Source organism: Ciona robusta, chromosome 1 (assembly GCF_009617815.1).
Source record: "Ciona robusta chromosome 1, ASM961781v2".
NCBI classification, from domain to species: Eukaryota; Metazoa; Chordata; class Ascidiacea; order Phlebobranchia; family Cionidae; genus Ciona; species Ciona robusta.
Window position 1 is genome coordinate 5,733,133 of NC_143235.1, and position 25,140 is coordinate 5,758,272.

Below are 25,140 nucleotides of genomic sequence, written 5' to 3' on the forward strand. Positions count from 1 at the left end.
TACGCTACGACTTGAATTATTTTTACCCTACGACTTGAATTATTTTTACGTTACAACTTGAATTATTTTTACGTTACAACTTGAATTATTTTTACGCTACGACTTGAATTAATTTTACGTTACGACTTGAATTATTTCTACGTTACGACTTGAATTATTTTTACGCTATGACTTGAATTAATTTTATATCCGGTAAAATCGCTCATGCGTTTCGAAACTCCGGGCGTAAACTATACAGTTGTTTTTAATGCACAACTAATTTTACAGTAGGATAAGGCTAAATAGAGATTCTAATATAAATCTTGTTTTATAATATCGAATATTATGGTGATTAATACTAGCATCAGCAATCAGCTTAGTAATTAGTTAATATAGTATAGTATATGCTCATGCCTACGAATCTTAATAGAAACTACATTTATCATACAGTATGAGTGGATATGCAGCTCTTAACTGCTAAGTACTATAGCAGAAAATGTCTTAGCGTTTTCAGATTTTCTATAGACCCTGAACGCCGAAAAGGGTGGCTTATTAATTCAAGGAGGAGACCAGAGATAGTGGCTAAGTATTGTTTTCCTCGAAGTTACTTCGATAGGTAAATTTTTACAAAGTTACTGTAAGTTTCGTTGCCGGGTGTACTTGCTACGTTAGAGAGCCAAAAAGTAAAATCACGGCAATTTGCCAGCAAAACTGCAGCTATAGCTATATATGTTATGCACCATATTTTAATGTTATGCATTTTTGTTTGTATTTTTATAGTTTAAACATGTTCCTTTATGTTTTTGGTTGGTATACTTGATAGTTTCTGTTTTTTTATTCTTTTATCGGTGGAATGTTCAATAAAAGAAAACCATTTTTACGCGGAGAAGTGTTCGGTTCTTGAAAAATTGCAATATTTAGAGTTTAGACGAATAAACAGCACACAGATACGTTAAAATTGTATGCATTGTGATCCGTAATAGCGGCTACTATGACGTCATAGACTGACAATGGAGTTTTGAAACGCATGAGCGATTTTACCGGATATAAAATTAATTCAAGTCGTAACATAAAAATAATTCAAGTCGTAACGTAAAATAAATTCAAGTCGTAACGTAAAAATAATTCAAGTCGTAACGTAAAAATAATTCAAGTCGTAACATAAAAATAATTCAAGTCGTAACGTAAAAATAATTCAAGTCATAACATAAAAATAATTCAAGTCGTAACGTAAAATTAATTCAAGTCGTAACGTAAAAATAATTCAAGTCGTAACGTTAAATTAATTAAAGTCGTAGGGTAAAATTATTTTTTGTGAGATTAAGATCCAAAAATAATACAACTTGTGATACAAAAATAATACAACTTATTACATTATTGCGATTTATTCGTGTTGTATTTTGACCAGGTTGGGCCCCCATACATTTGACTACGATAGTAAACGGGCGCGACCCGTAAAAGAGAGAGGGTGTATCGTGCTCTCTCCTTTGCCGACATTGGAGATGCGCGTTGTACTCTTTTTTATTTTTGTGCATGTTACCTATACATTATACTATTGCATAACAATTGGTATTGTTTGAACGACAATGGGTAATTTTCGAACATCAATGGATAAATATTGTATCCAACCAAAGAATACTCTACAATTCTTAGTTTCGTTGATACAAGTATAGTTGAGTCAATAATTTTAATCATCAATTGTGCGGCATAGTATTGCGGATACTGTAACATATTTGATGCTTTCCTTGATAGTTCCGGATATTGACTGTATAAGGTAGTTTCACTTTTATTTTTTATGTAGTCCTGAGATAAGGTATCTATTCAATTGACGGCTTCGGAAGTGGGAGTTAGGGATGAAAGACCATCAGGGCATTCGACACCAATCTTAAATAGAGATTAAACAGCACTGTTAAATATTTTTAAAATTAAGCTATTATCAACGGTACACATACACGTACGGACTCTAGCCTTTTTCTAACGATGCAATCTGTTCACCGCGTTACGCTTCGTCAGATATCGGTCACGCTTGGTTAGCGATTGTTATTAGTACTTCTGCACTGTGGAGAAATACGACGCTATCGTGGGATATCTGTATTATATGCAATGTTGCTATGTTGATGCACTCTGGTGGATCAATAAGTTAATGTAATGTTACTGACTTACTCGTAAATAAGTCCGTTATAGTTTTGAACTACTTTATCTTTTGAGAATATAGTTTTTTTACCGTTAAAGTTCAATCACCCATTTGCGCATCCTACGTGTTACAGCTTACAGGGAGGGCAAGACTGAATACTTGAACAGTGTTATAAAGTAACTATGTACTCTACAGCTAGTTGTATTATATAATATAAAAAGTTCTATATACTGTCTGCTGAATTATTATAACATGACTTCATGGATGTGCTGTATTCCTGGGTGCACAAGTGAAAAACCTTCAATGTCACTGTACAAGGTACCCAATAAAAAGTTTTGCGGCGGGGAAAAACATATTTGGGCCGATAAACTTGAACGAATTGTTAGAGGATGTCGAGATGATAAAAAAAAGCTTAATCAATTATACCAATCAGATTTGGTCAAAATTTGTGGTATTCATTTTGACGAACAAGACTTTATACTTGCACGTAAGTTTTGCATTAATACACTGTTTATTTCAAATTTTACCTTAAACCTTTTTATGCTGTTTTGTATATTTTAAACTGTAGTATATTTTCTGCTTGTCAGGTGGAGTAAAAACGCTTAAAGTTGGTGCGATTCCTAAAAAGCTTATGGCAAAAGAATCAGTTTTAACAAAAGAAGAACACAGGAGAAAAAGAACATATTCTGAAGTTGAGAGTTCACCAGTGCCAGTTCATAAAGATCTAGCAGCTTTTATAAAAGCATGTACAAAATATTTTCATTTGAAAGAAGATTGGTCTACAAAGTTTATGGAAGGGAATGGCATATTATGTCTCACAAAGCATTCTGAGTTTTACCAGCCAGAGCATGAGCTATTTATCAACAGCCAATTTGAAGTTGACTATTATTATTATGGTTGGCAGGGCAAGATTAATTTTGATGTTCAGTGTTTCACAGTTGCTGTTTTTATTGCAAATGTAACAAAAATGAAGATATGTGCTGGATTAGACATTGAATATTCAAAATATTTTAATGAAGTTGTTCTACATTCAGTGAAGTGTAAACCAACACCATTTGGTGAACACTCTCAAGAGAAGGTTTTAGCAAAAAGGTATAGTTTCAGTTTAGTAAGGATCTTTCAGTGATGTTTTATGCCTTTATTAAATATTACAACACAACAAAAAATTGCAAGGATAGATTCATTTTAGAATATAGAAAAAAGACCCATAATTTGCATTAAATTGATGTTTTTATAGGAGTACATCTTGCGTTCTATCTGTTGTTCATGGTATTGATAATCACTGCGGGAGCTGTGTTGCCATGAATGCTAAGTTAAGAAAGAAAAAACAGGACAAGGAAAGCTATGAGAATCAAACCAAGAACATACCTTTGAAAAAGATTTCAAGTTCGAATTTGTCCAATAGAATAAAATATACAATTAAAGAAAAAAATATGATGTTAGTACTGTATATATATGTATATCGATAATATCAATTATCAATGTCAAATTATTTCAGAATACAAGATCTGGAGAAAAAAGTGGCTGATTTACTTGATGAAAAATCTTTGTATGTTTCCGTCACGGAAAACGACTATAATGATATCAATGACTGTTTTAATGAAGGTAAGTTGTTGATTGATTTATTATTACACTTTTCATACTATTGTTGGTTATTTTCAGTACAAAGTCAAGGGAAAGTTGATGATTTTCATCAATTGTTTTGGTCCGAACAGAAAAAACTAAACAAGCGTGAAAATAAAGGATATCGATTCCATCCCGAGTTAATGAGGTTTATATTTATTTTTGATAAATTACAAGCCACACTTACAAGATATTCCTAATTGCTGTTTAGATATGCGTTACTTCTTTATTCGCATAGTCGGAGAAGCTACTGCCTTTTAAAAGATTCTGGTATTCTTAAGCTACCTTCAGAAAGAACCCTGAGGAAGTACAGGTGTGTTTCTAACACACTGTAGCAAACAACCACTTACAAAAGTATTTAACAGAAATAACATGAAAAATGAAAGTGGAATCAATATTGATCTTTTAAAATCTCTGCACACTCCTGGTTCGATTGAAGACCATGATCACCAAGTTTCTGTTGTTTTTGATGAAATGTCCATTAAAGGTAACAAAGATTGAAGTTGGTTTGTGCAGTACTGACATTAGTGCTATATATACCGGTATGTAAATAAAAAAAAGAATTTGGAATATTATTACCTACAGCTATAAACAATTACAGCCACCCACGAGTAAATATTTTTGATGTGCTAAGCTAAAAGATTTAAAGAGAAAATATTCATTTGTTGTAGAAGAACTGGTCTTCCAGGCAAACTCTAAGAAGTTCATTGGTTTCGTTGATGGTATTGCTGTTGGAGAAAACATTAACCAGAGCAACAGTCTAGCCACAAATGTTTTGGGTATTTATGTTAAAGGTTGGCAGTCTTTGAATTGACAAAAAATAATGTATAATAATACTAGCAATTTCTACCCAGGAATTACAAATAATGAAATTTCACATCTTGTTGGTCATTATGGTACAGATGGTCTAAATGCAAATATGCTTGCTGCTATTGTGTTAAATGTCATGGATCTTCTACACAGACTGTCAAATCTTTGGCCAATGGTGCTGATAGGTATGGATTTCTTTTACATGCTGTCTATATTAGAGTAAATCGGGATGTATAATAATAATGAATAAACGGCTGTAGTCCTAACTCAGCATTATTTTTTTGAGAGGCGTGTAAAGCTAACTATTGAATCATAAATTTCAGGTGATGGCTGTCATGTGAATCGATCTATGTTTTTGATTATTTCTGTTTCTGATGGTAGTCAAGATTTCAGAACAGTTCATCCAATAGACCCAAAAAGGTATGATAAGCTTTTATGTTGTATTTTTATTTAGGTGTTTGTATTTTTACATTTTCAGGTACTTGTACATGGTGAGCGACCCCAGTCATTTGATTAAAACAACACGCAACAATATTTTGGGAAGCAAGGCAGTAACTTTAGCACCGAGGTATTTGTGGAACAAGGGGGACATGACGTGGGATATTGTTAAAAACGTTTATCATGATGAATGCGACTCATCCAGTGAAAATCTAACAAAACTGCACAAGATAACGTTTCGTCACATCTATCCGAATAGTTTTGATAAAATGAAAGTAAGCCTTGCTGCTCAAGTCCTATCTCGCACGGTGGGTAACTGCCTCAAAGAACACCGGCATCCTGTTATGAGTGAGTTTTTTCTGCTGATGGACAAATTTTTTGATATATGCAATAGCACAATTGGTCATAGAAATCCTAACATGGCACCATTTAAATCCTCTGTTGATGCCAGGCTTACATGGTTGGAAAATTCTTTTATTGCTTATTTTGACAATTGGGAGCAGAATATTGAAGACCGGGTGAAAAGAAATGGTGACAAATTTAGCAAACCTGAAAAAAAGAAAATGATTTTGTCAAGCGAAACTCTGGCGGGTTTAAAATTCACTGCTCGCTCGATTATTGGGATAGTAAGAGAATTGCTTGAAAGAGGAGCTGAATATGTGATCGTAAAACGAATTTCTCAAGATGTTTTAGAAGGCTTTTTTGGAAAAATAAGATCGCATGGACCCAACCGTAATCCAAACAGAGTTCAGTTTGCAGAAAGAGCAAATGCAGCAAATGTAATTAAATCTATTAAGCTGTCTTCCGGTTTCAATGTTAAATCATAAGTGGTATTGTTATAAAACTGTTAAAGTATGTAATGTAATATTTTGATTTATAGTGGTATGTCTTGGCTTACAATCATTACATTGAACATCCACGTTTTTTTACTTTGAACTTTGTAATAAATCATCTCGAAATGATGTCCGTTGTCCTTTGCCACTACTTTGCTTCTTGCTTGCAGTAAACAAATTTGTAAAGTGCTTTGCGAATGCATGGCCTCTAAATCGAACATACTTTTGAAGCATGCCTTCCAATAGTTTTATTTGAACCTCATATTCTTGGACTTCGTGCAGTTGTTCTATTTTTGTTTCAACCTGTTCAATCCCAATTTCCTCCAAAAGTTCTGAAGTTACTAGCTCAGCATCCAGTTCAGTTTTGGTAAGAGACAGCAATTGTTTTACTTTTTTTTCCATTTCAACAAAAAAGAATACACCAATTTCATTTAAATGCCAAAGATGATCGGTGCTTGGCTCTTTAAGTGCGTGATAGAAAGTTTCTTTAGTGCGATGAAACAGAGTTCTTACCATTCTTCCACCCACGTAACTGGCTAATTCAACTTCAACTTTTGTTAATTCAGTTGTATTTAAAATTTGTTTGGATATTTTGCATAATCGATATTGCATTAAATGTGATAATAAATTTATCAACAAGCTTCTTAGGTCAATTGGAAGATCAGATTTTAGCAATTGAATGTAACATTTTGAAAATTGGTTTGCTGTTTTGTTCGAATTGTAGAGTAAAACAATATTCTTTACATAACTTTGGTTGAAAACTTCAATGTTGTAATTTGGAAAAATGGATTTTAATGTGTTAATTGAAATTTCTACAAACTGCATTAATTTTGCTTCAGTTAGTAGTTCAAATTGTTTTTTTGACTTCGGACTCCGCTTTTTCTTTTTTATGGTTGGTGATGTGTCCTCAAAGTCTACTATTAGCACTGTTTCCAATATCTCGTCAAGATTTTCCGCCAATTCATCCATGTTAATTATTATTATTACTTTTACTTATATAATATAGATTAAAGATACCTGTTGGTACAATATGGTGCTGAACATAAAGCTTACAACCTATTGAATTCCATTATTATTGTTATTATTATTACTGATGCTTGCAATGTTTGTCGTCGCGGCCGATACCTGATCAAGCGTGACGCGGTGAACAGATGACATTTTAGAGGCGTAAATTTATAACGGGGAATTACCACATTCCGAACGTGTATGTGTACCGTTGCTATTATTAAAGTTGGTTTCAATGACAGTGTCTTCGGCAGCATGTCTTCTCCTTTTACTGCTTGTTGGCTGATTGCATGTCTCATCTGCTGGGTTACTTTGCTCAACTTTAGCATCCGGTAATTGGTCCCAACCCCCTATTATATCTTTTATAAAAGCTGCTTCCATTTTAAATATTTTACTAAAGAATTAAAATATTTTACTAAAGAAACTGCAAAACTGGAGTGAATCTAAATGTAAGGAGCGTTTTAGCTAAACAGTAAAATTTGAAATTATTTTACTTTAATTCGGATTGGTTTAGACATTTTTGTACGTAGGCTACAATTTAGGTTTGGCACTTGGATGCCTTTGTGTTTCTACAGAGGTAATTAAGCACCTTCTAATAAAACAAAAGAAACAACATCGTTGATGCAACTTGTTGATTGCAACAGGCGCAAGCACTTTGCGCCATATCTGTCTGTTATTGTATATGGCGGGGCGAACTCTACCCGCGCAATTCAACCGTAACGAATCTGACCCGCCATCTTTTGGTTTATATTGAATTTAAAGTTGGTTTAAAATGACGAAAGTCTTCTCCCAATAGCTCATTTTAAAGCTATTCACAGTCTCTATACAATTTAAATGTTTGCTTTTTATCTGAATGCTTTTTATGAACATAAATCGATATTAAGCTTAAGTCACGTGACTGAAGCTTTCATTCGTGGTAGAGTATTCTTTGATCCAACAAGTGTATATGAACTTGTAATAACAGAAAATTGATTATAACTATTAATAAAGTTTTTATGTTTGCTAGAAATTGGGTATTACTACTCTGTTTTGGGCACAAGCCACTTCTCATAAATTATCACCAAGTGCAAATGACCAATCTTCGAATATATTTTCAAAATATTATCTTTTTTTTATATCAGTATCAGTCTTAAGTGTCCTACCTTCCCCCATTGTACTATATTTTTTATTTAATGTATGCATTCCATACTATTTTTAGATATGTGTGAAGTAGACCACTGATGTTCAAATGGCCTATCGCGATCCGGAGGGCGAAGACTAAAATATACGACACACGTAAATGCTAATTACGACGCATCATGTGCCTCTTTAAGATTCAAGCCTGTTTGAACCTCCTACATGCCCAATAATTACGTGTTAATTCATATTTTGACGCAAATATTCAACGTGTGAGTTGCTATTATGTCGTAATTAGTTGCCAGATCAAAGAATCGCTATTATGATGCAATAAATCCACGTGTGAATCCCTACTATTTCGTAATAAACAGTCTACCTAGACAAAACATGGTAAAGGCTAAACTACAACCATAGTTTAATCATAGTACCCTAAACATGACGAAAGACTGACATGGTTGCAGGATACTTTCATAAAAACCTTACTGGATTGGGAGGTAATCTATACTTTTGTTAATTTACATTAAATATAACTGAGGCGCTATACTGAGCAGCAAGATGTTAAAATGAACCATCCAATGAAAAAGAAAAGGCTGATGGCACATTCTACATTGGAGGGATTGGTTTTCACATCAAGAAATTTAATTGGTTTAAGTAGGCAGCTCCTCCAATGCACTAAATTAAAATACGAATTTGAACCCATTACCTCTGGGTTACAGGCAGGCGTCGCTAACCACGGCGGCGGACTGTATAACAATTGGTATTGTTTGAACGACGATGGGTAATGTTCGAACTTCAATGGATAAATAATGTATCCTACAAATGTACATAAACTTGTAATAACAGAAAATTGATTACAAGATTTTGATTACTGTTGATAAAGTTTACATTTTTGTCACAAACTAGGTAAGTTTTTCGTACAAGCTACTTCTCATAAATTATCTCTAAGTGCAAATGACTGAATTTCAAATATATTTCTAAAATATTATCTTTTTATTATATCAGTATCTTATAGTTGAATAACCCCTGAAGTATAAATTATTAAATTAAAAGCAAACCTTTAAAAGTATGGCAACGAAAACATACAAAACTACAACGTGGGGAAAGATGGGACACTAAATTGAAATATATTTACATTAGCAGTATTCTGCAACTTGTAGTTAACCTACCGAACTTAACCGGCTGTGTCAGTTTTTTTGCCATGTTAACTTTATACAACTCTAAACCCATATTTTTTTGTTCTTTTTATTTCAAATTAAAATCATATTTACCCCCGCCTATTTTCCTTATGCATATATCTCAGTTTGTTTTTAAAAAACTAAAACTAGTTTTATGAGACAAAATCAAACTGCGGTACGAAATATTCAAGGTTATTGTTTTATCAAGCTATGAAACTAGTTAAATTGTTCACACTTGCAAACTATAACATCCTATCGGTTTTGGTATTATTTTAGCGACATGTAAAATTAACACCTTACTATTTCGCAGTTTTTACCTTTTCAAAATTTACTGTTCTATTTTACATACTTTTTTTAATAAACAATAATCAGCTTTGACGCCCGTTTTATAAAGTCGTGATATTACTGTCGAATAATTCTGTAACATTATTTTCCTGATTATCATTAAATGGGGGTCCGTAAAAAGAAAGTTATAAAAAGTCTCATCCGACAAAGTGCCCCATCTTTTCCCAACCTATCTTCGTGGTATCACCTGAAAGCCGTCCTGTGTGTTTATTTTTAAAATATTGGGCAATATGTGTCCCATCTTACCCCACTTTACTATTTATTTTTTTTACGTATTTATTTTTATACCTTATTTTGTTGTGGATTACAATAATTCACTTCTTTGACACTTCACAAGTGTGCTTCTGAAACTGTGAACTATCGGTGAAGTTTTTTTCGGTGTTTTGTCTTTCATCATGATCCAATCTTTGGGTCAAACCTCTTTATAGCTGACTCCCTTATTGCACGGGTGGCTTCTTTGCGCACACTTTTGTTTTCATTAGAAGTGTAACTGGATAATATTTAAACATAATCGTCCGCTTACCTGCTAGGACGCTAGGTGTTGCGACTAGGCTTATTTCCTTCCAACTAAATAAAAACCTGTTTTTAACTGTAAGTGTGTTTCAACAACTTGTTTTGTCGCTATGTCTGGTCTTTTTATAAAAATATTTCTAAATCTTTTTTACCGCGATCGAAGAGACAAATAAAGGTATTATAATTATTTCTAATCGAACTTAGTAGTAAATGGTTAATTAAATTTAAATTCTACGAATTATATCAGGAATAGTATTAATGACGCCCTCTACAATAAGATGCGCCATGGTATTGAATTAAAGAAAGGTCAAAGCTTCCTGCAGAATTTTAGGATGAATAAATTTTGTATTTTAGTATTATAAAATAAGAAACCCAACACAGAACAAAATTGTTAAATTAATTTAATTACATTTGAAAATTTGGTGCGTTATCTTGCAGTTTTAATAAGAGGCAGTGATATAGAATTCAAAAATAGAAATGGAAAATTTAATGGAATTAGCAAAAAGTTTTCAAGGCTGATTAATGCTAGAAAGTTGATGGTTACAAAAGTGTACAAGCACAAACATATAGAACATAACAACGACATGCACATATACAAGCAGGTGTTAGTATAGCTACAAAACATTTGTTATTCGTTCAAAACTACATTAATATTGTACATTAAAAATAAAACAACAAAATCACAAATGCACACTAAAATTATTTAGCGTACTAAAATAAAACAATTTGATGAACCATAATAATAGTATTGAGTATTGTTAACATATTTTTTAGAAAAAATCAAAAATAAGTTCAGATCGTATAAACAAGTAATGATTTGTAATTAAAACATACATCAGATGTTTTATTAATACGAAATATTTGTTGCTGGTTTTACAAACAATTTTTAACATGATTTATACTGCAAAACAACTAAAAAGCAATCATTGCTGTCTAGTATCCAAGTAAACAGCAATTTGGTATGAAAAAAAAGAAAAAAGCAAAAGTTTTTTATTTAACTTTAAATTCTTTATCAAATTTTAAATAATACAGTTTAAATCCACAATAATTTTTACTATCAAAACATTCTTGAATGTTGAATTAATTTCAGGAATGCATATTAGTACCGTCATCACAGATTTCCAGCAGTTTTCCCACCAGAATACATTGGATTTTTAAAGGTAGAAGTTGCTTTTTTGAAAATAGGATTTTCTCCCTAAATAAGAATGTATTAGCTACAGAATATTAAGTAATCAACATACCAAACTTACCCCCTGCCACTTAGGGTTTTGAGATTCCTTCTGGAAGTTTTTGTATTCCCTTGCATCTTTGATGGAAGTTAAAAGTTTCCATATAAGCAGAATAGCAAGCCCAATACCAACAATAGCAGCAATAATTCCAATAATTATGTAGACTGGATTGGCATAGGTCGTACAAGCTGGGTAAAATCAATATAATTTAGCAAGTTACAATCGTTTAGTTTCATTTCTGTTAAAGGCTAATATTTAATAAAAAATATATTCAGTAACATCGTACACTATGACTAGAGTCTTTAACTAGTTATAGTGTATGCTGCATGGGGTTTGCCAGTGACAGGGTTTGGTGTTTTTTTTCCGACAGAAATCTTTAATGATATAAAATTGTAACAAACTTTGTAAAACAAATTAAATACTTTTGTCAGGTTCTACTTCTACCATGATGATTCCGTCAATTTCTTCAAACGTGGCTTGATAATTACAGTCATCTGTGAGGTCGGTGAATCGACATTCATTAGTGTAACCACTGTACTGATATTCCTTGGACATCTAAAAAGTTCCTTATATCTTTTAACAGTATCTAGATGATAATGTCAAACAAACTAAAAAATTATTATAAAACATACATACTTTTGTAACATTATACTTTGTGCATTGTTTTTCACACTCTGTTGTATTGTAGTTTCCAGTTTTCCAAGCTTTGCATTGAATGCAATCTTTATGTATATCACATATAACCAATGGTTTTGTTTTGCAATACTGACCGCGAAACTAAAGAAATGACAAAATTAAAATTTAAGAACTGTCGAGGAGTTAGTATAAAGACAGAAAAAAATAACCTTTGCTCCACCACGACTATTACAAACACACTGTCCGCATTCACATTCGCCGTTGCCGTTACATGGTTTGCTGGAGTCCACTGCGTCTGGACTTAAATCGTAACATTCAGTTTGATCTAGTGTGCAATCACAAGCCTTGCCTTTCCAACCATTTTGACATTCACAAACACCACAGTTGCATTTACCAAAACCTAGAATATGACAAAATTAAAGAAATAAGGTATATGTTGAAATTAAAATATACAGGCATGAAGACTTTTTCATATAGTTTTATTTCACTAAAAATTTACAGAAACCACAATAAAAAACATTTTGAATAATTAGAAGAGCTTACTGACCATTACAAACCCTTGCTCCAGCTCTATCACATGTTGTATTATCACACTCACAATATTTTCCATCGATTTTCTTGTTTGCATATTGTCTGTTGAGAAAATAATTGAACTGTGTTATAGAAAAGATAGAGAAAATTTTAAATAAAGCAATATCATACAAAGTTACAATGCCTCGAATTTTTTTATATTATTTCTTATACATATTAATATTTTTGGACTTTGCAAATTGATTGTTTTTGGAAAGAAATTTGTTTTAATTGTAAGCAAGGTCAATCACACCTGCTTATGACCCTGAATGTCCATCATTTGCAGAAATAGGAAGTGTTTTCTTACAGGAATTAAATCAAGAAGAAACTAATTAAACAATTTACATGCACCCTCAAAGTAAATTTGGGTTGCAGCAAAAAATGGTTAAAGAGCCTATAATACGCTCAGACATGTTGGTTTTGAATAAAAATTTACACTTAATAAATACTATCTATGGTATTTTTTTGGAAAAAAATGTTAAGTTTGGCCAAAAACATGTTTTGAAAGTGGCAAAAAATTCGCCTATTGTTGCGTCACGCGCGGGGGCTTTGCTAGCGGAAAATGCATTTATGTTTGCAGCAAACTATAGTGTACTGTCGACATAGTGTTTCCTGTTTGTTTTAAATTAGGAAAAAAGTGTAGGTATTGCCTAGGCCTGATTTTATTTAAAAATAAATGTTTTTTTAAGTTGTTTGTAAGTACATTACACTATTTAAATTTGTCAGTTTACAAAACTTGAAGTGACATTAGTGAGGATCCTAGTAGTCAACTTTTAATAAGTATGGAGCCTTTCCAGTTTGAACCTGTACTTCCAGAAAGTATTGGGGAAGTGAACTGGCCAAGTTTACCAACCATGGAAAAAAAGTAAAGCTAAGCAAATCAAAAATACAATTTGGTGGTTTGATTAAGAATACCATGCAAACATGATTTTTTGACACAGACCAAAGCATGGAATACGAATGTACAAAAATCACTTTACACTAATATAGTATTTATTTTTCCCCTCATGCCAAAAAGATAGTTAAACATGGTTTATAACGTTTATTTTGTTTAAACAGTATTGCTACACAGCTGATGAGAACTTTGTTCGGAATAGCTGGAAAAGAAAAACAGAAAGATTCCATCAATCCTGGCCAAAAGTACAAGCGAACAACATTATAGTGACAGTTCAACAACGTTTGCAAAATTATTTCATCATTCAGTTTTGAATGATCTTGTCTCATACAGAAAGCATTCAAGAATTATGTTGTTTTAAATTAAGTACATTCAACGTTACTAAAAATACACGTTTAAGTATTGGATTATTTTCATTGTTTTGAACAAAGAGCGATTGTACCAGATGATGGACCTGTTTCTTTTAAGTTATTCCAGTTATAGTTTACAAACACTAATTCTCCACTAAGCTTTGTAGGCTATGTTGTGTGGTTAGACAATGGTCTCCAGGCAGTAACTGCCAATAAGTTGCTTAAGCCATTGAAAGTATTATTAATATATTAAACAATATTTGTCTTTCTTATTTATCAAAAACTACACCAATAAACGATTAAGCACTAATAGGGAAAGTCAAATATTGTGTCTGTGATATTTTTTTGCTAAATGAGGTGTCTTTGAGCACCTTGCAGGTCTAACATGCACAAACTTATAGTAAACCATTAAATAGTTTCATAGCAGTAAAGTGCTGACAGACATACACCACAATATTTATTCGCAAGAAGAACTAATTACTTGCAAATGCAGGATCCACATTGACACTCTCCACCACTGTTGCAGACAACACCGGTTGCTGGATCTGTGCAGTTAGCAAGATAAGATTCAATTCCAAGAACATCTTTCTGATCACAGGAGCAGTCAAGACCAGTAAACCCGGTTTCACAAACGCATGATCCACATTCGTAAACACCATGACCTGATGGAACAACAATAACAATAACAACTTCACATTTAAACAAAACTACATGAAATTATTAACCATCAACAACATGAGCACAAGCAGTTTTAAGTTGGTGGACTACTCCTTTAAAACTTAATAAACTGTTTAATTCATAAACACAAGAGTTTATAGAAAAAACAAACACTGTTAATAGCAGGTTAATACAATCAAAGTATACAATTTTTAAATAAATGATTTCGTACCAGAACAATTAGTTGTTGGTGCCTGTGTTTCTTCGCACTGACAATCACAATGTGATTCAACATTTATCGTTACAACTTCATTATAACCATACGGAGAAACCAAAACTTGAACTGGCGATTTCAAACATTTCTCAGTTGACAATGTAAATGTAAAGTTTACCTAGTATACAACAACAAAACATCTTGAATAATTAACTAAAAAAAAACAAGCTGTAGGCAAGATTGCTGTATTTTTCAAATTCATATACATAAAAAAATTCAAAATTATTTACTAAAACCAAAAGTATTTCCAAAATAAAGCTTTCTAGTTCTCAATTTCAATAATTTATGAACTGCTTCATATAATGTCCATACATTGTTGAACAGAAAATATATTATCATTTTGTCTGCTAAATCACCACTTTAGACATTAGATTTAAGTTGACAGTTTTTTGCCTTTTAGGCCAGAAAATGATTTAAAAAAAATGATTAAGGAAGTACTGTATTGTGGATATTCTGCTTACAATGTCTCCAAGTTTAACTCCCTCACATTGCATGCCAGGTATGGTTTGGTTCTGACAATGAGCTGTTTGTGATGAAACAGTGACCTCTGGTGGTGCTCTGATTTCAAGAAGAACCTGAAAAAGAGTTGACATCCAGGTTATGTCGAACCATAAACTATTTTAATTCAGTCAATATTTAGCACTTTTTCAAACTTTAAATGTGACTCACTGGAACATTTACAAATGAGAAACGTAGAAAAGAAAACTTGTTTAAAAAAATAATAAACTATGACCATATAGAAAATAACAACTATTACACTAATATAATAAAAATAGATAGATGTAGATGAGATGTTGAAAAAATAAGAGACAGATAAAAACATACCTGCCCTTTTAGGTCATTGTAAGCATTCTGTATAAGTTGAATAATATTTGATGAATCTCCAGATAATTCACCAACCACAGATTTAGGAATCATTTTTTGTAAATTCTGTATGAATGCAATGTCAAATATATGTTGGACAAAGCTTAATAGATAGAAGTGAAAACAAGGTATTTGAATGGCCTATTTTCTATATACTGTACTAAATCTTGATCAAAACGCTTTTTTGGTTTTATTTTAAAAAAATTACCAGCATTGAATTTCTGTTAACTTTTTATAACTGTACAATTAGGAACTCAATGCATTTTGGTTTGCAGTAAACATATTAGAAACCATAAAAACACATTGTGGTCTTTGGCATGGTCTTACCATGCTATAAACACTAGGTTTATTCAGCCAATTATAAAAAACATATCTACCGTGTAAGTTTGTATAACACTGGTAGTTACAGCAAAGATTGGTTGTATGTTGTGACTGGTTATCTTTCTTACAAGATGACCAATGGAAGGATAGTCCTGCAAAGTATTTATTAAGTTATTGTGAGGATCAGAGTTCAATATAAAAACACTCGTACTTTATGTTGCACATTACTCAGCAGGTACTACATAATGGAATTAGGATTAGCTCATTAGGATGTTTGATTTAGTAATCAATAGTGTCAAACTAAAATTTTTAATTTACTGTTCTTGATTTACCACCATTCTTAATCAAATATTAACAATTAATGTTATATATATAGGGATGGGCTGAGATCCAAATTATTCGGATTCGTTCGAATATCCACGCTCCAATATTCGAACGAATCCGAATATTCGATGACGTCATTTAACCTAGTTCAATGTGGTGAAACAAATGAAATTATTTAATCGCTGCATATCCATCTTGTTTTTATTGGTAAAATGGTAGGGTAGCGTACCACTATTAGCCACATGACATCAAAGGTTAAACTATATTTTTACACTTTCATATAAAATTCAGAATTGCAAAGTTGGTGGATTAAAACGTTGTATTGACGAGTACATATCTCTTCAAGAGTACAGTCGAGTTTAATTCACATTTCGTTCAATGATACTACAACTGTAGCCAGGCATGTAAAATGTGCAAATCGTGATAGTTTCGTTTTCATATTTTCCAAAATCGGACATGGTAAAAGCTAAGTTTTTTCGAGTGCGGCGTTTAAGTAATAGCAGGAGTACGAGCGCTAATGATGTCATTAAAGAGAAAAGGCGCACGGGAACAAGTTCCGTTTTAGATGCAAGTCGCCGCTAATCAAAGTTGCACAAACACGTGGTTCACGATCAAAGAGGCAGCACAAGAAGTGAGTTTCATGAATTGCAGTGTTGCAGAATGTGGAATTCATGTAAACAATTTTTTAAACAAAATGTATTTATAACTGTTATTTTTTTGTAATGATTTTGTAATGTTTAAATTAAATAAATTTATATTTTTTCGATTTTAATAAGAAGCTATGCGCGGAAACACTGTCCACTTCAGAATTTGCAAGCACTGCGATTCATTACGTTTCTAGAGTTAATTCCTAACCAACAAACTGGGTTAGGTAATAAACGGTAATGTGAAACCGCATTATAGTAGGTTATAAAAGACTTTTTATATCTAGGCAGCCAGGAAAGTTACCCTTTTAGCGCAATTAATGGTGTGTGTGTGGCAATTTGGGGGAAATAGAAAGTATTCGGATTCGACCGTGCATACCTGCACCACATTGTAAAAAGCTTGATACTCAGACTAGAATAGTATATAAAATTAAGCTCACCATCGCATTAGCATTATAATAATGACCGTTATCATCCAAGTAACAATTTCCATCGTTGGGAAGAACAATTCCACCAAGCTTTCCATCCCCAGCATAATGAAAACTCGCATCAGTCGAATACACAAGAAGATGTGTTGCATCTTTTCTCCAGTTGATTTTTTCCTGAAAAGTAAATTGTAACATTATTATTAACTGAATCACGTATGACATCGGAACCTGCGACAACGGGCGGTCGGTGGTTCTATTGCTACAGGACGTGGAGTTATTTGAAAACTCATTAATTTTTTACTGTAACTATTGATGAAATCTGTGCTCCACAAAAAAGGGAATAAGTTTTGTGACAAAAAACATCGAGTATGAGCCTCATATTTTACGCCGTGCCTCGGCTAGGGAAATAAATTCATTTTTGTGGAAACTGATGAAATGCAACCTCAGTCCAATTTGCAAGCAGTCAGTGGTATAAAAATTGTCTGATTTATAAAAAATGTGTAAACTTTGAATTTTGAGTGATACATAACGTAACAAGTGTACAAAAATTTAAAATAAAATATTTTATGGGTAAAATTAATATCTTGAAATTGTGATTCACGAAACTTTGGTTCTCATGCAGTACCTGCTAACTACTATTTTTGGCTTCTGTCCAAGCTCTGCCGGGAGAATACTTTGTAATATCATATTACAACATTTACATTTTGTATTCTGCTTTATACATTTTGTATTGGGCTATATACCAAATCTTTGTCAAAATCGCTGATTCAGCAAAATAAATTTGGCCAACCTAAACTTCGGTACATCACTAAATTTAATGAAATATAGTAAAGTAGGGTAATAAGCACAATGGGGTACTTTTGGAGTAAGATAGGACAACCTCCCTAGCCCGCTAAAATTCATTTTTATCACAAACAGCTTTTGTGGGAAAAAAATTTGAGACTAATAAATAGTATTTGTGGGTAAGCTTATGTTCAAAAGGAAGTACTTAAATAAAAGTGATAAATTATAAAAGAAAAGCTTTAGAACAAGGCGGTTAAAAGTATGTAGGAGATATTTTGCGTTTGTGAAAACAAGGAAAAGTTTGTTTTTTATTGCCCCGCTGATGTTTTTTTTACCCCACAGTCTGGGGAATAAAAACAGCACAAAATTTTGAATAAAATTTGATGAATACTGTTCCTTAAGATTAAAACTTTTTTTTTTAGTTTATTACTTGGGGAGAAAATCAAAAGTTCATGTTTTCTGTTTTTTTATTACCCAACTTAACTATTTTAAATTGAGAATACCTATTATATATATTTTAAACTACAGCAATGTCAACTGCTGAAATGATGCTAATTATTGAAATGAAACTTGATTTTGGATCAGACGAATAATAAAAAGTAACATATACTGTATAGAAAATGAAATACAGAATTAAAAAAGTGTAGGATCTCTATCTATTTATGCTGACAATTTATAATAAACATACATCACTTGTGAAACCTAATCTTAATAAAATAAATGTACATAGTATAGTACAAGAATAGCCCAACAAATTAGCACCAGATAAAATAAGAAATAGCTAACAAGGTTTTATAGCAGGTGTGCCAAACCTTTTTTGATCCAAGATCTCTTTTCAAGTAACCAACTGCATGCGTAGCTAGCGCCAATGTATACATGCCGAAATACTCTTGTATGCGCTTATCCTCTGTCCAAGCAACTACAGCGCTTCAATAAGCTATGCCATGGTATTGATTTATCAGCAACAAATACTTCAATTACACAAATTTCAATGACTTCGTTACCAAAACTAATTGGAATGCTTTTAATGTGCAACAAACAAAAAAATTTACACATACGATTGTTGCGTCACATGCCATCTTCATCTTTAAGAGGCCCCTAGTTGTGTTTTTGCAGGAAAAACCCTCTCATAGCCCCCGTTTGACCGTGTTCCTTTTTAAAGTGCCACTTCTGATTTGCTTTTTTTGCCAACGCTACAGTTGTGTTGCATATTAAACAAAGTGACTTTGAAAACGAATAAACATGAAAATCTTGGCTCGTTTTCCAGCCATGCTACCAACGTTTGTTGCGATCGATAACTATAAGGTTCTTAAAAATATCCGGAAGCGTCAAACTTTTGGGGAACTTAGTCAAAAATATTTAGTTCAAGGCACAGAGAATTGCTAGTGTACAAATCATGCAGACCAGGTTGAGGAAATTATTGTAAATAAATGACTATGGTTTCCTGATTTTTATGTCAAAGTAGTCGCCATCTTAAATATTTTTCTGCGTGTTGCCGTATACAGTACGTAACTAACAAGATTCCTATTTTTTGTTCTCCCACGTTGATAAAATTAATGATTTGCCAATTATTTGATTAATTGAAGGCCACAGCAAATTATTTTATTGAACCTGTTGCGGTCGACCTAAGATAGGTCCACGGGCGATAGGTTGGGCACGACTGTTTTATAGTTTAAAAAAACCTGTAAGCAGCAAAAATAATTAAATGCCTTACCTTACACACAATAGCTTGCATCATAGCATCAAGACCACCCTCAGGATTATCAAGGTTGGAAGAGTGTGTTACATTATTTACAGAGTTAACAAAGGCATCGATCTCAGGAGTTAAAGGTAAGTCATTGTGGAAACTATATGTTGGAACACATGGTGCTTTATCATTGCATGGGTTTCTAATTCTAGAAAAACACAAATACAAGTGTAAGAATAGATTGACCTAATTAAAAACACTGACAATCAGTATTTATACTAAAAAAGTAGCCATTATGTAATGTTTTGAATTAAACCAATTTACCCAGATATTGTACATTTATACAACTTACTTGGCAGGTACAGTTGAAATGTACGGCATGACTGTTTTATCGATAAATGAACCAAATCCAAGACGAAAATCTCTTGTGATATTCTGCATACTGGTTCCTAACTCTCGACCTAGTGCTCTTAACGAGTTAAGATCATTTTCCATAGATTTTGAAAGATCAAGCAGATAATAAAGATCAACCGGATAATCTTCAGCTTGTTTAAACGAAAGTTCAATATTCAGTGGATCACCTATTTTTAATTTAAAAATATTACATTAAAATACCGCTCACAGGTTAGTATAAAAAAGCCTACACAGGTAGTCGTATCAAATATCTTTTGTTACAAAAGAATTTTCCATTTATTTCAAGAAGTATTTTGGTTATCCTATTTCTGATCTCTAGTAGGTGAAACTTAGGCAAACAAAGTGATTATTAGCCCGGCAAAGGCAGCATTTATTTTCTAACACCCACAACCTTATTTAAACATAGTACAATGGGGTAAGATAGGACACTTAAGCACATATTGCCAAATATTTCCAAAATCACAATAGATGACGGTTTTTCGGTAATACCACGAATTAGTACTATCGTTCCTTTATTAATTGACACCAATTTAATAAAATACAATAAAACACACGAGGAGTTACTTAGTGATCCGCACAACAGGTGAAATTTTACAAATTCGAAAAGACACAGGATAAAATGGGACAGGTTAAAATCATTGTTAATTTTGATTATTAAGTTTATTTATAAATAGGAATATACGTAAATAACACGAAATAATACTGTATCTTGAAAAATTAGGTCTAACGTTTATTTTTCTGCCCTACTGCTATAGTTTTTAACATGTTACCTATACATTATATTATTGCATAACAATTGGTATTGTTAGAACGACAATGGGTAATGTTCGAACATCAATGGATAAATATTGTATCCTACAAATGTATATGAACTTGTATTAACAGAAAATTGAATATAACTGTTGTTAAAGTTTTTATTTTTGCTACAAATTGGGTAATACTACTCCGTTTTTAGCACAAGCCACTTCTCATAAATTATCACCAAGCGCAAATGACCAAACTTCCAATATATTTTAAAAATATTATCTTTTTATTATGTCAGTATCTTATAGTTGAATAACCCCTGAGGTATAAATTACTAAATTAAAAGCAAATTTTTCAAAGTTTGGCAATGAAAACATACAAAACTACAATGTGGGGAAAGATGGGACTCTAAATTAAAATATATATACACTAGCAGTATTCTGCAACTTGTAATTAACCTACCAAATTTAACAGGCTGTGCTAGTTTCTTTGCCATGTAAACTTCATATATACAACTTTTTGAATATTAAAAAACAGTAATCAGCTTTGACACGCGTTTTATAAAGTCGTGATAATACTGTCGAATATTTCTGTGACCTTATTTTTCTGATTATCATTAAATGGGGGTCCGTAAAAAGAAAATCAAAAAAAGTCTCCTCTGACAAAGTGTCCCATCTTCCCCCACCCTACTATATATTAAAAAGCGTTAAAACCTTAACAATGCAAAATACAGAAAAATAATACATAGCATACTTATTAAGATTGCATAAAATTCCTACTGTTTGCAATGTATATTATTACAGTCCGAACCCGACTAGTGCTTATTTGAGCAGAACACCAGCTCGACCAAGGTGTGTTAACCTATGTGACCGATCCTCATTAAACAGACAATAGTAAGAGTAGATAGTTTCAGCACATTTTTTGAGAAACAACAATAAAACAAAATAGCAGATGTGCAGCTGACATTCATCCAACACCCAGGCAGGCACATAACAAAACTGCAAGATATAGCGCTAAGTGGCCAGACAAACAATAGATCCTACATCTTCCTTTAAATGAAATAGGAAAATTATTGATGCTTGGGTCAGCCAACCAATTTCGGCTCAGTAAAGCAGTTGTAAGTGTATGCAAAAATATAACTAACTGCTTGAAACAACTTAACTCGATTGGCAATACTACTATAATCTAGGATATCTTAGAATATCTAAATATTCTGTAATGTGCATCCCTACTAATCACACACTTGAGGGGATGTGGCTACAACAAAAGTCTTTGCAAAAGTAAAAATAAATTTGCTATACTAAAAAAATTAAATAAACAACTTAGTATCATAACCTGGTCTTATCCTTGAATTAATAATCTGAGGACGAATCTGAGTCGCTTTACCCACAGCTGATTCGCCCACATTTGAATGAGGTTTGTTTCCTGCAAAATAAAATAATAGGAATAAAGGGTGGCCGCTCTCATTCAGAAAGGCGAGAGGCAGTGTTTTTAGCGAAAAACGAGAAAACAAAAAAACGCAGGTTTCGCTTTTACGAATAAATCAGTCATGTGACTAGTATGTTCCTACGTCACAATCACGGAGTTCGTAGTAAAAAAACGATATCGCTAGAGATCACTGTTTGAGGACGAATATCTATGCCTATACTGGACCAATTTGCACAAGCAAAGTATTTTTTGGGATCAATAAAACGGTCGCCTTTTAAATTTACCACAAAAAATAAACGTAACGCGGTGTGTGTTTATGCGCTTTAAAGAAACGATGCGCCAATTTATACTGTGTAGTAAACAATCCTCATGTTAATCAACTCCTATTATGCCGCAAATAATTAGATACATTATATCTCTGTTACTTTCTGAAATAATCGAAAATCTGAAATAATCAATAATGTAAGTTCTATTATCACATTATCTGTATGCGGTAGGGTTTATGAAACTATGCTTAGTTCAGAGGCGTAGCCAGGGGTTCAGTCCAAAGTTATTATAGACTAAGTTACGAAAGGGATTGTCAGTGCTGTTTTCCATTGTTGCGTGTCTGTGACGTCATAGTCACGCCATTACGGATTCCACAGCATGGCATTTTATCATTGCTGGGTGCTGTTTTTCGTCTTAATATTGTGAATTTTTTAAAAATGGCTTTCTACAAACGTTATATCTTATCACAATAATAAACACATAAATAATCAAATTTAATTGAACACTCAATCGATTAAAAGTAAAAAAAGTAGAAAATAGTAAGTTACTATTTTTGGTCCTCTGCTTGAATTAATAAGTCACCCTTTCTATGTTCCGGGTCTTTATGAAATCGGAAAACACATACACCTTATCTGCTAGTACTTAAGCAGTTTGGAGCTGCATGTCCATTCATGTTGGGTTATAAATATAGTATACTATTATGTAAACTAAGCTGATTGCTGCTAGTATTAATCAGAATAATCTCCACTGTAAAGTATCCCGTAAATCACACTTTACACTAAAAACCAGTCAAAATACCAATCTACTTCACATAAATTATTAGATTTAGAATTATATAACAAGATTTATCTTGGAACTTATATTTTAAATGTTAAAACAAACGCTATACGTGTTTTCTAGCTTTGTATCGTTTACAATATCAAATAAACACAATCAAATAAAGCCGACCATGTATTTGTGTGGGCAATTCACGCTTTGTAGAATCTGTAATGGCGGAGCAAGTGCCGTTTCCTGACGTGACGTTGGGTCAGTCCAATAGGTCCGGACTGTTTAAAACCCAATAGGTTGGTATAGTCATAGTGGTAAGCGCGCCTGCCTGTAAACCAGAGGTAATGGGTTCAAGCTCGTCGCTGCTACCATTGTGGGCGTATATGTTCTTGGGCAAGACACTTAACGGCAATTGCTCCAACCCAGTAGTCACTAATGGGTTGTCTAAATTATCAGGCATACATAAAAAATACAAAAAATCCCAACAAAAAATAATCACCCACAAATAGGAATGCAGATTACAGAATTTCGAATCCGTGAGATTCGAATCCTTTTGTATTCGAATCTAATTACGGGATTCGGTATTTTGTTTAATGACGTTAACACCTGTCATCTCATACACTATATCAACAATTTTTAAAACTTTATAATTAAAAAAAAAAATTTTTGTGTTTGTGGGATTTTCCAGAGTATACGTTTTTCAACGTCTTTTCATAGCCTGCAATATGTTTCATGACGCAAAAACTACCCAATAGTACAATTTTTGATCATTTTACAACTCATAATCTAACTACTATGAAAGAGTCTATAAACTGACTTTTGTGGGTAAAATTCTTTTTTTTCTATAAATATAAAAAGATTCAAAATTCTAGATTCGGAATTCTAGATTCGAAATAAAGTATTCTAGGATATCCTAGAATACCTAAATATTCTGTAATGTGCATCCCTACCCACAAAGTAACATACACGGTAACTCGTAAACTGGCTTGAGGTGTTGTTTAGTCGTTTCTGGCGACACGCGAGGATAAAGTAAGTTACATTCATTCAAATCAAGTAGTGTTACTTATTTGGCTGATTGCTATTAGACAATGATCGTAAGGTACGCAGATGCGAACCACAATAACACCTTGGAAGCAATAAATGCTGTTGAACATTACATGTTTTATTTTTATATAAATCTTGTGTTTGTGGTTTTTTTTTTATTAAAACATTTGTAAATCGTTTTTATTAAAAACGTTTATAAATCTTATTTTATGTGATTGGCAATATAGGCTTTGCCTGTTTTGTGGGTTAACCGTTATGTTCGTCTTTCTGTTTCACAAGTGACACCATTCTTTCTCTTTGATTACTTTGGCAACTGACTGTTAAAGTAGAAAATTATATGTAACTGCATTCCCAATGCAAAAAAAGATTTAAATTATGACAGTTTGTTACATCGTGTTTAATACAGACCAATAGATGTGTTATTTTGTTTTGATATAGTCGCGTTTCAACCGAGGGATACAGAATATAACGGCGCTGGCCATGTATTTTGTGGCAATCGTTCATTTGCGGTTAAACAGTCTCCACCGTAACCCTAAAACATTCAGTTTGTTATCTCCTTGATTGCTGATAAGTGATAATGAACACGTCAATGGGTATTATGATCTCAATAATTGACGCATCAAATGCTTTTATGATGCAAATAATTAATGTGTGAATCGCCACTATGTTGTAACAAAGCATTATGCGTGGTTGAGGAAAACTTAGATAAAGATCGACTTTAGGAATGGAACGACTGTAGACTAGTTAACGAAAGGCTAATACTGATAAGCGGTCCTGATAGCGCAGTATTAAAATATGACGTCATGTTTTGGACCGATCCATTTTTTGGGTTCTGGCTACTA

General features: G+C 32.7%; 1 protein-coding gene and 1 long non-coding RNA gene across 3 annotated transcripts in view; one reads left to right on the forward strand and one right to left on the reverse strand.

Annotated features, from left to right (window-relative positions):
• On the forward strand, window positions 1–10,484 carry LOC149741797 (uncharacterized). The gene is made up of 2 exons (XR_016384951.1): window positions 1–1,921; window positions 7,049–10,484. It is a non-coding gene; the product is annotated as an uncharacterized LOC149741797 (long non-coding RNA).
• Window positions 10,356–25,140, reverse strand: part of LOC149741798 (integrin beta-1-B-like) — a 19,154-nt gene continuing 4,369 nt past the window's right edge. Inside the window, exons 4-18 of one of the 2 annotated variants that reach the window (XM_089876766.1) lie at window positions 22,127–22,216; window positions 19,986–20,214; window positions 19,661–19,841; window positions 17,176–17,337; window positions 15,824–15,919; window positions 15,408–15,512; window positions 15,044–15,157; window positions 14,541–14,700; window positions 14,133–14,313; window positions 12,384–12,469; window positions 12,046–12,236; window positions 11,837–11,977; window positions 11,623–11,755; window positions 11,222–11,388; window positions 10,356–11,166 (exon numbers count right to left, since the gene is read on the reverse strand). In XM_089876766.1, coding sequence (XP_089732892.1) covers window positions 11,083–11,166; window positions 11,222–11,388; window positions 11,623–11,755; window positions 11,837–11,977; window positions 12,046–12,236; window positions 12,384–12,469; window positions 14,133–14,313; window positions 14,541–14,700; window positions 15,044–15,157; window positions 15,408–15,512; window positions 15,824–15,919; window positions 17,176–17,337; window positions 19,661–19,841; window positions 19,986–20,214; window positions 22,127–22,216 — 2,120 coding nt within the window. In that variant the 3' untranslated portion in view covers window positions 10,356–11,082. The remainder of the gene's footprint in view (window positions 11,167–11,221; window positions 11,389–11,622; window positions 11,756–11,836; window positions 11,978–12,045; window positions 12,237–12,383; window positions 12,470–14,132; window positions 14,314–14,540; window positions 14,701–15,043; window positions 15,158–15,407; window positions 15,513–15,823; window positions 15,920–17,175; window positions 17,338–19,660; window positions 19,842–19,985; window positions 20,215–22,126; window positions 22,217–25,140) is intronic. The other variant, XM_089876773.1, reaches the window with a different exon arrangement.